Here is a 17,309-nt window from a genome sequence, read left to right as displayed (position 1 = left end):
TGAAAGAACTCTACCCCTATTGATTGTGACCATCCTATGTGTAATTGTTACCCCAACCCCTCATGCTGGGGGATATAATGAGACTGTATGAGTGGGCTGGGCGAGGCAGAGGAGAGACACGAGTGAATGGAGAGAGGATTGGAATAAACTGAAACTAAGACCAACCAGCCTGGCCCTCATTCCTTCCTTCGCCTGCCCATCACCATCGACCTCCCTGAGGTGGGGGAACCGGAGTGAGACTACCGAACACGGGCAGCGGGAGAGATAGACCACTGCTGTCTTTTTGTGTTTACACACTCTCCGCCCCAAGCAGAGCCCCAGCAGCTGAAAACATCCAGAACCCAGCCTCACACATGAAGGAACCAGCAGAGGAACCCAGGTGTGCGGGACCCAGGGCTGAGATCTCCAAGCCTGCTTGGATCGGGACTGGGCCTCCTCCACCCAGATGCCCCATCTTCCAGTAGCTAGCAGTTACACCCACCAACTTCCCCCGGTTCCATGTAAACCCATCAATGGCCAAGATACAGAGACTATAAAACCAAGCTCCCAGAAGTGCATGGCCACATTTGTGGCCACACGACCTCTTATTGTCTAAGTCTCACTCTTGGAGAATCCAGCAAGCTACCAAGAGTATCCTACCTGCACGGCAGAGACTGGCAAGCTCCCATTGGCATATTGAATATGCCAAAACCCAGTAACAATGATGGTTTTCATTCCCCTGACCCTGAAAGAGCCTCCAATGTGGCACTTGCTAAAATCTCAGGGCTAAGACAAATGGAGACGTTATTGGTGCCTGCTCAAGAAAATTGATGAACAACGGGATGACAGTGACAGTGATACCTCTTGGAGGGCCCGGCGGGATACTCTCGTCCACCAGTAATGTCTCCATTCGTCCCAGACCTGAGATTTTAGCAGCCTCTCCTTACTTGTCTTTCCCATTGCTGCCATATTGGAGGCTCTTTTAGGGTCAAGGGAATGAGACCAGTTATTGTTACTGTTTTTGGCATATTGAATATGCCATGGGTAGCTTGCCAGCCTCTAATAAACTCACTATCTTATCCTGAGTTGACTCTCTCTCTCTGTTCATTCGCGGCTCACACCAGAACAACAGTAAGGGTTAAGAAAACCAAGAAAATTTAAATGGGAAAATATAAAATAGGACTATAAGAGTATAAAGTTTTTTATCCTGCGAAAGGGAACATTGATTTCGTATCAAAATATATAGGGGGCCGGAGCAACAGTACAGCAAGTAGGGCATATGCCCCTGATGTCACCACCCTAGATTCTATTTCCAGCACCCAGGTGGTCCCTCACACACTACCAGGAGTGATCCCTGAGCAAAGAGTCAGGAGTAAGCCCTGGACATTGCCAGGTAGTGGCCCCAAAGTAAAACAAACAAAAAAAACACAGAAAATATTATAGATACTGCTTAAGTGTCTGTATTAATAAAAGACTGTAATAAAAATCTTGGCAGAGTCTCCTGCCCCCACACCTGGCTGTCTTCACCGGGGCCCCTCGGTGGGGGTGGGGGGGGTGGAATGAATCTCCCTCCCCACCCTGGGCAGAGCCTGGGCAGCCAAAGACCTCTGGAACCCAGCCACAGCCATGATCAAGGCCTCTCTCCACACGCTCAAGGCCACTTTCCACATGCTTGGATAAGCCTCACGCATGAAGGAACCAGCAGAGGAACCCAGATGTGCAGGACCCCGGGCTGAGATCTCCAAGCCCGGGACTGAGCCTCCTCCACCCAGATTCCCCGTTTTCCAGTAAGTAGCTAGTCAGTCGCACCCACAAACTGCCCCCAGCGTGCCATGTAATCTCATCAATGACCAAGATCCAGACACTACAAAACAAAGCTCCCAGAAACGCGTAGCCTCCTATAGGCTAGTTTTCCCTCTCAGAGAACCCAGCAAGCTACCGAGAGTATTCTGCCCACACAGCAGAGCCTGGCAAGCTCCCCGTGGCATATTTGATATGCCAAAAACAGTAACAATAATGGGTCTCATTCCTCTGACCCTGAAAGAGCCTCCAATGCGGCACTGTTGGGAAGGACGAGTAAAGAGAGGCTGCTAAAAATCTCAGGGCTAGGACAAATGGAGACATTACTGGCACCTGCTCTAGCAAATCGATGGACACCAGGATGACAGTGATAAAAGTGAATAAAAATCTTAGGAGGTTAAAAAAAAACTCACCAGACATAGAAAAATCAATAAAAATGAGGCTTTAATTCATTTTTGCTATTTATCACAAGCAATACAAAAGAGAGTATAAGGGACATTGTCTGCCATAGAGGAAGGGGAAAGGGTGGGATGCGGGTGATACTGGGGACATAGGTGGTGGGAGATGTGCACTGGTGGAGGGTTGGGTGTTCGATCATTGTACAACTGAAAAAAATGAAAGCTTTGTAACTATCTCATGGTGATTCTATATATATATATACACATATATATGTATTTGTTGTCATACAAAAATTATACAAAGAGAAATTATTTTACATATGATCCTTCAGTGCATAAAATCTTTTTCTTTGCAAATAAGCAAATAATAATACCAAGAAAAGCACCTGAATCTTAAAAATATATAGCTTAAAACAGGTTTATATTATATCTATTTTACTACACACAAACAACATACAAATCCAAAATTCTTAACCATGAACCCTGACTTTTTCCTTTAACTTGTCACCATCCAGTTCATTCGCAGACATTTGCAGTGTTGCTGAAACAAGAACACTAGTAAGATGGTAGGATGTTTGCCTTACGTGTACTATCGAGGTTCAATCCACGGCACAGCACTGAATAAACATTTTTCTTTCTACCTGGCACATGGGTGTCTGTTCAAATAGTCCCCAACGAAACCTTATCTCAGTGTAGAGAGTGAAAAAAATCAATTTCTATCTAGCTTTCAGAGTTACCTAAGGAAATCCCTAAACAAATAATAGTAATCTACTGAGATGGATTAGTAAACTTAAATCATTTTAGTAGGGAAAGGAAAGAGGCAGTCTTCTTAAAGAACAGGGTTTTGTTGTTGTTGTTGTTGTTGTTGTTTTTTAAGAATGAGAGAAATAGGAGATATGAAATCTTGGCAATATTTTGGGCATGGTGTCCCCGTTAACTTTCCAAAAGCCAGGGAGTGTATATATGAAAACTTTTGGATAATGCATCTTTAGACAGAGAAAAAGAGCTTAAAGAAACCTTCCAGTTTTTGTTGTTTTCCACATACCAATAGCGCAATATACCCAAACAGTGTATTTTGGGGCGGCATGTACACTGGACACCTACAGTTCAAACTCTATGGTGGCTTATTCAGCACTTAGAATGTCAAGTCCAAAAGGAAATTAAAAGAAAGTAAAGTCTTTGGGCTGGAGCAATAACAGCGGTAGGGCGTTTGCCTTGCACATGGCCTACCCGGGTGGTCCCCTGAGCACTGTCAGGGGTAATTCCTGAGAGCAGAGCCAGGAGTAACCCCTGTGCATCGCCGGGTGTGACCCAAAAAAAGCAAAAAAAAAAAAAAAAAAAAAAAGGAAGGAAAGTCCTTGACTGTAGAGACTATTTCCAGCTCTGGGCAAACCTGGCCATAAATGATCAGTAAATACTGCTTAAAGGTACGATTACCTAGCCTATACACACATACTGGGATAGACCTTAAATTTCAAAAGAAAAAAAATCTCCAAAAATAAAGAAGAAACCCTCCAGATTTGAATTCTGCGGTGCAGACGCTAAGTAGGAAGCACTAACGCGCGCAGAAGGAGGAAGGTCCTGCAGAGATGAGCGCGCCGGCTCCAGGGCGGTGGGCCCGGTGGGCACGGGCCGGCCGGTGCCCATGGTGGAGGGACTGGTGGGCACTGCTCGGCCGCTGCCCAGGCCGTGCCGACGGCGCAAGGCGGTTAGCCGCAGCAGCGCGTTCCCAAGGCCAGCTCTGACGGAAGAACTGCCCCGCGGAAGGCCGAGAGTCGGAATGACAGCTCCCGCCCGCTTCTCCGTGTTAGGGAGACCCGGAAGCGGCGCCGGAAGGGGCGTGCCCGGAAGGGCGTGCCCGGAAGGGGGCGTGGCGGGCCTGCCCTGGCATGGCGGCGGCCGCGGGCGTCGGGGAGGCCGAGCAGGGTCAGCCAGCGCCTCCGCCGCCGCAGCCGCAGCCGCCGGACATGGCCGAGGCCGGGGACGCGACGGAGGCCCCCGTGGACGACGGCTTTCTGGACCTGGACTCTCCCACCTACGTCCTGTACAGGTAACGCCCACGGAGGGCCCGACTCCCGCGTTCGCCCCGCCGGCCGTCGTGATCACTCGGCCCCGTCCCGCTGGCTGCCCGCCGGCCGTCGGTGGTCACTCGGCTCCGGCCCCTGCTGACCCGCCGGCTCGGTGGTCACTCGGCCCCGTCCCGCTGCTGCCCGCCGGCCATCGGTGGTCACTCGGCCCCGTCCCGCTGCTGCCCGCCGGCCGTCGGTGGTCTCTCGGAGCCGGGCGAGTTACCGCTGCGTGGGGACCTGGGCAGGCGGGCAGGCGGTGCGGGTTGTCGGTGATGCCTGGGGACTTGTGCGTGGCCGCGGGAGGCCGGGGGAGGGAGACAGTCGCTCTAGGGACTCGCTGTGGCCCGTGTGGCCCGCGGTCGCCCGGCTGGAAAGGGAGCGGCAGGGTGCCATCTCTGTGCAGGGGTGGAGTGGTTTCGTTCCTTAATCTGACCTATGTTCCCATCCCCGTCGTTGCACCTATACTAGATGAGTCATGTGTCATAGGCAGTGGGGAGTGCTACTCTTAACTTTCCCGCCTCTTGTCCCCAGTTTTGGTCAGCATAGTCCTCTCCCGACCAAATTTTTGCTCTCTGCCTCTAAAGCTTTTCCCTAGCCCATTTGAACCTGCAGAAGATTGAGAAGTCTGTCTGTCTGGTTTTATTTGGCTCTTGTTTTTCCCAGTTCTTTAGATTTGTTTGATTTTATGAATGAAGGGAAAGTTACTCCAGATTTTGTTAATGGAATGTACTGACTTACATTGGTTCCAGTGGTGCTTTATTCCTCAGCCACCTCCAAATTATTAATCCATTCTTCAGTGTCCCAGTCTTCCCCTCCTCGGGCCCTTCCCCAGCTCTTGTTCCCATTCCTCAGATGCTTCTCTAGTTCCTCTTTTGTAGGAAACACTGTTTCAGGGTTGTCAGGATGCCCTGTCAGAAGCAGATCAATAGAGAGAACTAAGATGTGAGTGAGCAGAATATAATAAAGTACCAGTGTGCTTTAAACGAATTGGGTCACACTGGCAGATTGCATCAAGATATCTTTTTTGGCACCCATCGTCACTGCAATGTTATTTGAATATTGATAATATCAAGTATGGCAGAGTCTCCTGCCCCCGTGCCTGGCTGTCCTCGCCAGGGCCCCTTGGAGGGGAGCGGGTTGAGTTTCCCTCCCCACCCCGACCAGGGCTCCGGCAGCCAAAGACCTCCAGAACCAGCCACCACCATGCTGAGACCACTCTCCACACACATGAAGGTACTGGCAGAGAAACAAAGGCATGCAGGTCCCGGGGCTAAGATCTCCAATCCTGCTTGGATCGGGGCTGAGCATCCTCCACCCAGATCCTCAATATTCCAGTAGGCAGGGGTCACACCCACCAACTGGCCCCCTGGGGCTGTGTAATCCCATCAACAGTCAAGACCCAGAGACTATAAAACCCAGCTCCTGGAAAAGAACAGTGCAGTCTCCTGCCCCTGCACCTGGCTGTCCTCACCGGGGCCCCTTGGAGGGAGCAGGGGCGGGAGCATTTGCTTGACATCTTATTATCTCATTCCTACTTTAGAGAAACCGGCAGGCTACCGAATGTAACCTGCCCACAGGGCAGAGTCTGGCAAACACCCTGTGGCGTACCCAATATGCCAAATACCAGTAACAATGATGGGTCTCATTCTCCTAACTCTGAAAGAGCCTTGAATATGGCACTTTTTAAAAAATCTCAGGGCTAGGACGAAGGAGACGTTACTGGGGCCTGCTCGAGGCAATCGACGAATAACAGGATGGTCGTGATCGTGAATATCAAGTATTACTGATTGAGTGCTTCCTCTTACATTTGTTATGTACTGTGTGTTTGTGTGTGTGTATGCATGCACACACATACATATTTAAACATAAGGTTGGAGAAATGGTACACCAGCCAAGGTACTTGCATGGCCATCCTGGGTTTGGTCCCTGGCACTGCAGATCTAACACCACCAGGAATGACCCCTGAACACAGAGCTGGAAGTAAGAGCTGAGCACCACCAGGTGTGGCCCTCAACAGAACAAAAAAATTATAATTGGGTATTAGTATATTTATATGCATATATGCTAATGTATATTCACTGTATATGTGTGTGTTTGTGTGCATTTTAAGTGCTTGGTTTTAAGTGATTTGTTTGGTTTTATTATCATTTTTCTTTTACAAATGAAAAAACAGGTTTAGAGAAGAAAAGTAGCTTTGTCAAGGCCTCCCATCTAGTTAGAGATAAATCAGGTATTCCAACTCAAAGAGTTAAGATTTCATAGCCTGTTCATTGATGATCACCTTTGTAACTTCTTAATGTGTTTACTTTGATTTTAAAGTGCCAGTTTATAGTTTATTCAAGTGTTTAAATGTTGATTAACTTCAGTTAGTTAATAATGATGTTACTATTAATTTTCTTAGTAAACCAGTGAATTGCATTTATTTCTGATGTAAAATTATTCATCTACTATAAAAAATTTTCACTTATATAAACACTTTAGAAAGATGCTGATTTATTAATTTATTTTAATCTGATAAAAGTATTTTTATTTTACTGTAAACGTTTAACACGTAAAATGGTGGTAATACTGCTTGGTCTTAGTATCCAGCTTTGATTACTTGAAGATAGTTGCAAATTGCTAATACCATACTAATGTAAACGTATTTGTTGCAATCTTTAAAAACAACATTTTTTTTAAGTATTTGAACATAATCATTGAAAAATACATGTATTTCAGAGACAGAGCAGAATGGGCTGATATAGATCCCGTGCCGCAGAACGATGGCCCTAATCCAGTGGTCCAGATCATTTATAGTGAAAAATGTAAGTTACTTTTTAGAGGTAAAGTTCTATTAAGTTCAATTTTGTAGCCAAGTTAAAATTCACAACTGTGTGTCAAGGGTGGTATTGTACTTTGGAATAATAAATATCTAATTAACTTAGGAAAAGCTACTCTTGGGACCAGCAATGTCTCTCAGTGGGATGTGCATGCTTCAAATGTTTATACATGGCCTTAGGTTGGATTCCTGACATCCTTTCCCATCTTCTAAAAAAGATAAACCAACATTTGTGGGGTTTGATTTTTTTTTTTTCTTTTGGTGGGATTCCCTCCAGGTGGTGCCAGGGGACTGTATGGTGTCAGGGATCTAACCCAGGACTCCTGCACACAAAGTATGCACTCCAGCCTGTTGTGCTGTTTCTCTTGCTGTCATAGTTTAGCTTTGATTGTTTTATGTTATCCAAAGAATGAACATTTTCTAAGTATGCATACGGAATATTACATTATACTGTCTGCTACCCTGTGGTTATGTTTTTTATATTTAATCTGCATGTAAGATGCAACAAAAATAAGTTACTGTTTTATTTAGAATAAACTAGTTGCTGAAGCATGGATATTTGAAATGTAGTGTTAGGCTCAGTCAGAATACATTTACTGTTAGTAAAATGAGTGGATTCTTTTCTTTGACAAAGTATTCTTTCATAGTGAATGTGAAAATGCTTTGTAAATTGAAGGTCATGCAGATGTTAATTGTTGTAGGAAAGGGTAAATAAATAAAAGGGAATACTATCTTTTGTAGGATTTTTTTGTATATATATTTTTTTTTTTTTTTTCAGTTAAAACTGTTACCCAAGATCGGGCCTCTTTGATAATTGTTTTTAGGGACCCGAGGATAGCTCTGTGGTAGAGTATCAGCATTCAGACATGCCACATTTCTGTCCCAGCACCATCCCACGTGCAAGTAGCCCTGGTGGCACTGTTGTTCGGTATTCCTGGTCCCGAGCAGCTGGGTGGTCTTAGATCCACTGTAGCCAAGAGTGTGTGATTCCCATGCAACAGAAAGAGAAGGGAAGGGAGAGAGGGCAGAGGAAGGCATTCTTTTTCTCTTTTTCCTTCCAGATTTTGAAATAATACCAAGAAATGTTTGGAGAGGGGCTGGTAGGTAGGGCATTTGTCCTGCACACGGCCTGCTCGGAGTCAATCCTGGAACCCCATATGGTCCCCATACCCTGCCAGTAATGATCCCTGAGTGCAGAGCCAGCTGTACCCTGAGCACTGCCCGTGTGGCCTAAAAACAAAAGAAATATTTGGAAAGGAAGTAGAATGGAATTGGTGTGCCTTGTCAAATATGAAAATGTAGTGATAAAATCATATAGAGCTGGTACAGAAATAAATTGATGAATAGTTGAAAATTGGTCATGAAATATGTGATAAGAAGCATTTGGTATTTATGTGAAAAAATGTATTAATCAAGTGGTTTTGTAATAAGTTGGCTATGTGTTTGGATATAAGAAAATTTATATCTCTTTCATATATAAAAAGAATGAAAAGAAATTACATATAATTCTGAGAACACTGTAGCACTGTCCTCCCTTTGTTCATCTAGTTTCTTGAGCAGGCACCAGTAACGTCTCCATTGTAAGACTTGTTGTTACTGTTTTTGGCATATCGAATACACCACAGGAAGCTTGCCAGGCTCTGCCATGAGGGCAGGATACTCTTCATAGCTTGTCGGGCTCTCCGAGAGGGACAGAGGAATCAAACCTGGGTCGGCAGCATGCAAGGCAAACGCCCTAGGCACTTTTGCATCCAGCTGCAATAATGGTTTAAATTCCTGCCTTGCATATGGTCCCCTATGCTAGGTATGGCTCAGTTGATTAAGAAAAACAAAAATAAAACGAATTATATTGAATAAAAGTGCTGGACTCTGCTCTGGCCCAGCACTGTAGCACTGTCCTCTGTTGTTCATCGTTTTGCTTGAGCGGGCACCAGTAACGTCTCCATTGTGAGACTTGTTACTGTGTTTGGCATATCAAATACACCACGGGGAGCTTGCCAGGCTTTGCCGTGTGGTTGAGATACTCTCGGTAGCTTGCTGGTATGCTCTCAGCAGTCTCTGACAGAGCAGGGACTTGTCGCCTCCCTAGTGTAAGTGGCCAAGGGCCTCCCAAGCTCTGCTTTGGAGACCATCCACTGCCCAGCACCTTTATAAGGAATTCCTGGAAAAGATTAAGGGAACAAGAATGGACAGTTTAAGGAAGAGAAAATTCCATTGGCAGTTTAATTACTAAATAAGATCCATTATTCTGAATGAAAAAATGATTAAAATGTACAGACTGTTTTGCACCCATGAACCATGAATCAGGAATAAATTCCTTTTTTAAAATTTTATTTTATTTTTATAAAATAGTTCACAATATTTGATTACATTTAATATGCAAACACCAGTCCCACCACGATTACACCTTCCCACCAGCATAGTTTGGATGTTTCTATCCCAAACCCCAGCCCTTGCCCCAAGCAGAACCAAAATAATTTATTATCTATTATGAATAAATTTGCTGAAAATGCTCCAAAAAACTTTCCTTAAAGGAAAGTGTGAAGATGGTTGTATTTCACCCAGGGGCCATTTAATCCCTTCTATATGAGATTACTAATATGTTAAGGATTGAGCCTTGTGTGCTTATACATTTTTACAGATATATATTGTTACATATATCTGTAAAAATATATTTCTCTTTAAACTTGGTTGCCTTCTACTTTAAACCCCATCAACTGTGGTGCGCTGCTCTTGGAATATGAGTGGTGTGAGGCATGGGATAGATTTACTCATGGGTGAGACTTGGCCCAAGCGTGTGGAGAGTGGCCATGAGCATGACAGTAGTTGAGTTCTGGAGGTTTTTGGATGCTGGGTATGGGTCCCTTGGGACCAGGAGGGGTTTCACCCGCCCCCCCTCCAGGGAGCCCTGAATGAAACAGCCTGGCGTGGGGTCTGGTGGCATGGCTATGGCATGTGTCATTTTATGGCTTTCTTTCAAGAGAGAAGGACAATGAGTCTAGGACATAAAAAGCCCTTTTGTAAAATGGGCTCAGAACTCTGCCTAACACCATGTACAAAAGTAAGATCAAAATGGATTAAAGACCTCAACATCAGACCAGAAACCATAAGGTACATTGAAGACAAAGTTGGCAAAACCCTCCATGACATTGAAGCTAATGGTATCTTCAAAGATGCCACGCCACTGACTGAGCAAGTGAAAACAGAGATAGATAAATGGGACTATCTTAAACTAAGAAGCTTCTGCACCTCCAAAGAAACAGTGACCAAAATACAAAGACAGTCTACAGAATGGGAAAGGATATTCACCGAATACACATCTGACAAGGGGTTGATATCCAGGATATACAAAATACTGGTTAAACTCCACAAGAAGAAAACATCCAACCCCATCCAAAAATGGGGCAATGAAATGAACAGAAACTTTCTCAAAGAAGAAATCCAAATGGCAAAAAAGCACATGAGAAAATGCTCTACATCATTAATCATCAGGGAGATGCAGATCAAAACCACAATGAGATACCATCTCACACCTCAGAGACTGGCCCACATCCAAAAGAACAAAAGCAACCGATGCTGGCGCGGATGTGGCGAGAAAGGGACACTCCTTCGCTGTTGGTGGGAATGTCGACTGGTTCAGCCCTTTTGGAAAACAGTATGGACGATTCTCAAAAAATTAGAAATTGATCTCCCATTTGACCCAGCAATACCACTCCTGGGAGTATATCCCAGAGAGGCAAAAATGTATAGTCGAAGTGACATCTGCACTTGTTTGTTCATTGCAGCACTCTTTACAATAGCCAGAAACTGGAAGAAACCTGAATGCCCAAGAACAGATGACTGGTTAAAGAAACTTTGGTATATCTACACAATGGAGTACTATGTAGCTGTTAGAAAAGATGAAGTCATGAAATTTACATACAAGTGGTACAACATGGAAAGTATCATGCTAAGCGAAATGAGTCAGAAAGAGAGGGATAGACATAGAAAGATTGCATTCACCTGGGGGATATAAAGTAACAAAATATGAGATTAATACCCAAGAATAGCTGAGATCAGCACCAGGAGGATTACTCCATAGCTTAGTGGCCAGTCGGGCATTCTAGAGGAAAGGGCAGCTCAGATAGAGAAGGGAACACCAAATAAAGGGTGTTTGGAGGATCCTCCCAGGAGGGGAGATGCATGTCGAAAGTAGACTATGGACTGAACATGTTTGCCACTCAATGCCTCTTTTGCAGGCCACAACACCCAAAAGGGGAGAGAGAACACAGGGGATTGCCCTGCCACAGAGGCAGGGGGCGGTGGGGGGATGAGGATGGGGGTGATATTATCCATGGTGGTGGAAAATGGGCACTGGTGGAGGGACAGGTATCTGATCATTGTATAATCAAACCCAAGCACAAAAAATTGTAAATCTACAACTGTACCTCATGGTGTTTCACTAATAGAAAAAAAAAATTAAAAATAAAAAAAAAAGCCCTTTTGTTTGTGAAACACGTAGGCACGTGTATTTCAGAAGGTAAATTTTGTGTATGCCCAGTTACATTTTTATGAGGAAAATGAGTGCAGCTTTGGTGCCCACCCAGGAACATAAGATGTAAAGATGAAGGGGGTGGGGGTCTTGATATAACATGTTTGGTGGCTGAGAGCTGCCTCCAAACCAGAGGAACAAAGAGAGGGGGGACCCATGGAGTGATGGTTAAAATGGCCTGTTTATTTCAGAGCTGAATAGCATACTCACAGGGGAGGTCCAAGGTATAGGACTGCACGTAGGGGTGATTGATCATTTACAGAGCTAAAGTATTTCAAAGGAGGCCATTCTCTTGGGATTAACTCAAGGAGACACTTTCGAAGACTATACTGAGAAGCTGGCTCAGGGTGCGACGAGCATTTATATTGCTTCTCTGTTTCCCTTGCTGCTAGTACATATTAAACAGTTTACTTCTTACTAATATTTGCCATTATTTGGATAAACACAGTGAGAAATAGATTCTAAAACAGCTCTCTGGTCTCCAGGAGCTAAGATTAAAAGCCAGACTAAGTAAATCCCAGACTAAGTCCTCAAACCGGTTTACCTTTTCCTACTCCATGGAGTCCTGTCTTTTAGATCATTCTGGCTTGTATCAGGACCATGCTTTATGATATCTAGGCTGTCCCATTCCAGAGCCAGCCTTGCTGCTTGCCCTGGGCTGAAACCCCTCACTGGGACAGCTTTTTGGGGCGTTAGGAACTGAGTCTGTTCAGACTCAGACTGAAGCCTGAGTCAAGTAATTATGACAGATGCTCAGGAGTAGATTTGTTTAGTCAGTCAACTCCCGAATATTAGGTGTGTAGCATTAATGGTCTTTCTGTGTTTAAGCGAAGAACATTGCTCTGTAGTAAACAATTAATAGGCTATAGGGGAAAGAGAAAATCCAGAGTCACCAGAAGGTTTCACATTATAAGTAAGGAAGCCTGACAGGGAACTTAGTAGCTACAGGAGAGGTAAAGCACAAAGGAAAGGTTAAAGAAAACTCGGATTAGGGGTGCTTGTAAGAGGACTGTAAGCTTCTCAGGGAGGAGGAAAGGGCAGTTCGCTGATGAAGCCTAAAGCAAGGTTAATACCCAATCCATTTTCCTTCCTTTGTTCTTTCAGTGTATTGGAGCTGCATGCCTGCTTGTCCCCTCAGGTGCTGCACACTACCCTTGCAGTAGTGCACTAGGTGCCATACATTTTGGTTGTAGTGCTCCGCAGTGCTCATCCCTGGGAGGCACAAACTTGGTCGTGCTTGCACACGTTGGGTTGCAGGATGCCAGAGAGAGGGCACAAAGGATCCAAGATGGCAGTGACCCCGGGTCACGCTTGGCTCCTGCACTGGTCCCCAAGAATTACTCTTCCTCCTGCCTGCCAGATTGGCAGGAGATTGGCACCTACCGACTGAGCCTCCCCTGTGGCCCTACTGGGCCTTCTAGGAAGCAGGACCACTGGAACCTGGCAACACTGGAAAATGTGCTCTCTCACGCTCTCTCTGTCTGTCTCTCTCTTTCTTTCCCCTTCCCTCCCTCTCCTCCCTCTTTCCCTCCCTCTCCTCCCTCTCTTTCTCTCCCTCCCTCTCTCCCTCTCTCTTCCTCTCTCCCTCCCTCTCTCACTCCCTCTCCTCCCCTCTCCCTCTCTCTTCCTCCCTCTCCCTCCTTTGCTCTCTCTCTCACACACACACACACATACACACACACACAGCTTTGAAGGACTGCTTCTGTGCTCAAGTATAGATAGATTCTCTCTGATGTACAGCATTAGAAGACATGTATGAAGAGATGAAGAGCACAGACTGCAATCTAAGCGCCATTTTACTCTCTCTAGAACCTGGGATAAGCTGTTCATTGGTTTTTCTCTTTTCTCCCATGTATAATAATAATAACAACCGTACTGAGTGAATTTTATACAAATAAAATAGAACAGTATTTGGTCATAACCAGCCAGCTCTCTCTCTCTCTATATATATATATCACTCACAACATTTTTTGGAAGCAACGTGTTGGAAGTCGCCTAAATATCAATTAATTTTTTGGAATTGGTATAATATGTCATTGTCATATAATTCAGTGATATATTTATGAGATTCTAATCTGTTATAGTGCAATCTGTTATAGTGTTGACATGTATGAGAAATGTTGAATACAAAGCATATGATACAGTTTAGAATTTTGACTATCATAGTGTACTGAATTTGTAATTACATTTTCTCTTCACAGTATTGAGAAGTAATAATTTGGGGGGAGGGGCTGGAGCGATAGCACAGTGGGGAGGGCATTTGCCTTGCATGCAGCCGACCTGGGTTCGATTCCCAGCATCCCATATGGTCCCCTGAGCACTGCCAGGGATAATTCCTAAGTACAAAGCCAAGAGTAACCCCTGAGCATTGCTGAGTGTGACCCCAAAAAAATTTTTTTTTTAAAAATTAAAAAATAATTTGGGGGGGAGATGTAGTTTGAGGGAACACCCCCGACCACCAAACAGGAGTGATGTATGACAGTGCTCAAGGGACAATATGCAATGCCAGGAATTGAACTGGGTTCAGCAGCATATGATGCTAGTGCCCTAACCCCTGTATCTAAATTGTAATTTTTTTGGTTTCATTTGGGGGCCATACCTAACACTACTCAGGGGCTGTTTCTGGATTTGTGCTCAGGACTATCTCCAGGTGGTACCCGGAATTCTGACCAGGCGCACAGGCTGCAGGGCATGCTCTGTAATCCCTGAATCTTTAACCCCTGAATTCATAATTTTTTAAAGACAGTACATAAAACTGTAGAAAAACTCATGAATATTGAATTTTATTTATAATTCCAATTTCATTTAGCGTTTTATCTTTTTGGTATTTTCCTGCTGGTAGAACTTGACTGGGGGAAGAAGGATTGAGCCATATCTGCAGTGTGTGCTGTTGAGAGAAACTCATCTACATATTTGTAGACTGGCACAAAAGTGGCACAAAGTCATTGAATGGGATAACATACCAATTTCATTTAAAGTAGTGACAAAACTGTATTTACATGCTTATAAAAATATAGGGAAAGGCATCAAAATGGTCAGCAACGCTTGAGGTAGAGGTTGGGCAGTGGCATTGGAGTAAGGGCATCTTCATGGACTCTCATGTTATTTATCACAGTGGTCTTCAACCACTGATACACAGGCTGTTGCTTGATCACAGGTGTAGAAAGGTTGAAAGTCAGGGCCAGGGTGATGGTACAGCAGTAGGGTGCTTGCCATGCACACAGCCATCCCAGATTCTGTCCCAGCCATAGATGGTCCCCCAGGTCCTCCACTCAGGAGTGATCAGAGTGCCACCAGGTGTGGGCCCCAACAACCGAGTGAAAGAACTGGCTCAGAGGACTGTGGGATATGCTTCAGTTGTTGCTAGCACCAGGCGTACCATCCCCTGTGGCCCTCCTCATTGCACCATCAGACCCCAGCACAAGTGTCTGGCCCATATGACCAGGCCAAGACCCTGGAATGATATGCCTAAGCAGTGAGCTGGATGTCCTGAGTGTTAATTGAGAGACCCTCTCCAAAATGGAGGTCAAATTTTTGAGAGGAGAGGGTTTTTTTTCATTTGTGTTTTTTGTTTTGTTGTGTTTTGGTTGGGGCCCACACTCAGCAATGCTCAGGGCTTACTCTTGGCTCTGCACTCAGGAGTTACACTTGGCCGTGCTCTGGAGACCCTCTGGGTTGCCAGTGATCCAACCTGGGTCAGCCGCGTGCAAGGCTAGCTACTTACCCTTGATGAGAGAGGTTTGGGCTGTACCCAGTGGTACTCTGGTTCTCCTCCTTCCTCTGCTCAAGGAATCCCTTCTGGTGGTGATTGGGGACCTTATGGTACTGGGAATTGAACTCTTAACCCCTGTACTATGTTTCAAGCCCTCACATGTCTAAGTGATAGTGTCCTTATTAAAGAAGACATTGTGCAAATGTTCAAAGACTTCAGAGAGCCACTGTGAACACTGTTCTATTTTTTTATACTAGAACACCTGTTCTATTTTGTTTGCATAAAATTCACTCAGTACATTAGTTATTACTATTATACATGGGAGGAAAGAGAAAAACCAATTAATAGCTTATTCCAGGTTCTAGAGAGAGTAAAATGGTGCTTAGGTACTGACTTGGGCTAGAGTCTTGCCCCTCTGCCAGTCTGTCTTGACACAAGTTGGTGTGATGCTGTGTGTGTGTGCACATTTCGAGACTTGTTATGGAGTCAGGACAAGTGAGTAAGGCTGGACCAGGCCACTTCCTGAGATGCTTGGGCTGGATTGAATTCTCCCTGGGTTTCATATAGGTAGATACGTGTAAGTAACATGCTGAGTCCTTGGGTCAATGAAGTCTCAGGTCTTCATTTTCTCACTCAGAAGCAGTGTGATTCTTTAATTCATCTTGGTTTGTAATTTATGGTGATCCTGAAATTGATTTTTCCTAGGCCTTTATACATATTTTATATAACTTTCTATATGTAATCCATTGTTTATAGAAGTTTGTAAGTAATGTGATGAATCATGGTACTGTCTGAGTATGATGAGTGAGCATTTATGTGCAATGTGTTTGTGCAAGTGCTTGTGCTTAGCCTGTCAGTCTCGCTTTTAATAAATGTTACCAGTGGTTTTTCCATGAGGCTTCTGCTAATGTGTACTACCTCTAATAAAGCATGAGTGGAAAGAGCAGGACGCCCAGAACATAGCTTGTATTGTGATCACATCTGTCTTTAGAAGTGGGAGGATAGGACCTGGAGATACTACCTGTGGTGGTAGGGCCTGTTACCTGGCCTCCATATGGTCCCTCAAGCACTGTCAGGAGTAATTCCTGAATGCAGAGACAGGAGTAACCCCTGAGTATCCCATTGTATGACCCAAAAACAAACGAAAGGGATGATAGAATTAGAACATACTTACATATACATAGAATTGCAGTGATGTGGTTTTTGTTTTTTTGTTTTGTTTTGTTTTGTTTTGCTTTCTGGCTTTTTGGTCACCCGGTGATGCTCGGGTTACTTCTGCCTCTGCACTCAGGAATTACTCCTAGCATTGCTCAGGGGACCATATGGGATGCTGGGGATTGAACCCGGGTCAGCTGCATGCAAGGCAAACGCCCTACCTGCTGTACTGTCGCTCCGGCCCCACATGTATTTTCTTGCACATGTATATGTTCGTTTTAATGGGTGCTTCTGGAGCTGAAGGAGTGGAAATTTAGTTTAATGGAACAGAAATTAAGCGTGTAAACTTTTTTTTAGTTTGGGATCATTCTTTCCTCAGTGCCTTGAGATTTTGGGGTCTCCCACTAGGGCTCCTATAAGCAAGGGTGGACTCTGGCCCTGATGTTACCCCACTTCAGTGAGCCTTTTTGGAGTGGAGATTTTCTACATTTGTGTAGATTATTCTTTGTTTAAAATCTGACCACGGGATGGAGAGAGAGTTCAGTGGGCTGGAGCATGTACTTTACAACCCAATGGTCCAGGTTCAGTCCCCAGCACTGCATGGTTTCCCCACACCACTCGGAGTGGCCTCGAGCACTGATCTGGGAGTAGTCCTTGAACACTACCAGCCGTGGCCCAAAAACTGGTGCAAAACATTTATGGTGGAAATAAAATTTGAGAAAAAGAACTGAGAAAATATATTTGAACGTATATGCTTAATTTTGCTATATAATATAGCTTATTCTCCGTGCACAGTCACTGAACAGTAAGCTCTTTTGTACACAACAGGCCCTAAGGTGACTGTCCA

The 17,309-nt window shown here is 44.8% G+C and overlaps 1 protein-coding gene across 1 annotated transcript in view; it reads left to right on the top strand.

The window, feature by feature from the left end:
• The first annotated feature begins 4,033 nt into the window (after nt 1–4,033).
• The window catches only part of FNTA (farnesyltransferase, CAAX box, alpha), a 35,057-nt gene continuing 21,781 nt past the window's right edge, over nt 4,034–17,309 (top strand). The window contains exons 1-2 of the mRNA XM_056116870.1: nt 4,034–4,227; nt 6,965–7,050. Of these exons, the coding sequence (XP_055972845.1) occupies nt 4,067–4,227; nt 6,965–7,050 (247 nt within the window). The 5' untranslated portion in view covers nt 4,034–4,066. The remainder of the gene's footprint in view (nt 4,228–6,964; nt 7,051–17,309) is intronic.

This window comes from Sorex fumeus, unplaced genomic scaffold (genome assembly GCF_029834395.1).
Source record: "Sorex fumeus unplaced genomic scaffold, SorFum_2.1 ptg000033l, whole genome shotgun sequence".
Lineage (NCBI taxonomy): Eukaryota > Metazoa > Chordata > Mammalia > Eulipotyphla > Soricidae > Sorex > Sorex fumeus.
Note: the sequence above shows the minus strand (reverse complement) of the source record. Positions and strands in the feature narration are given on the sequence as shown.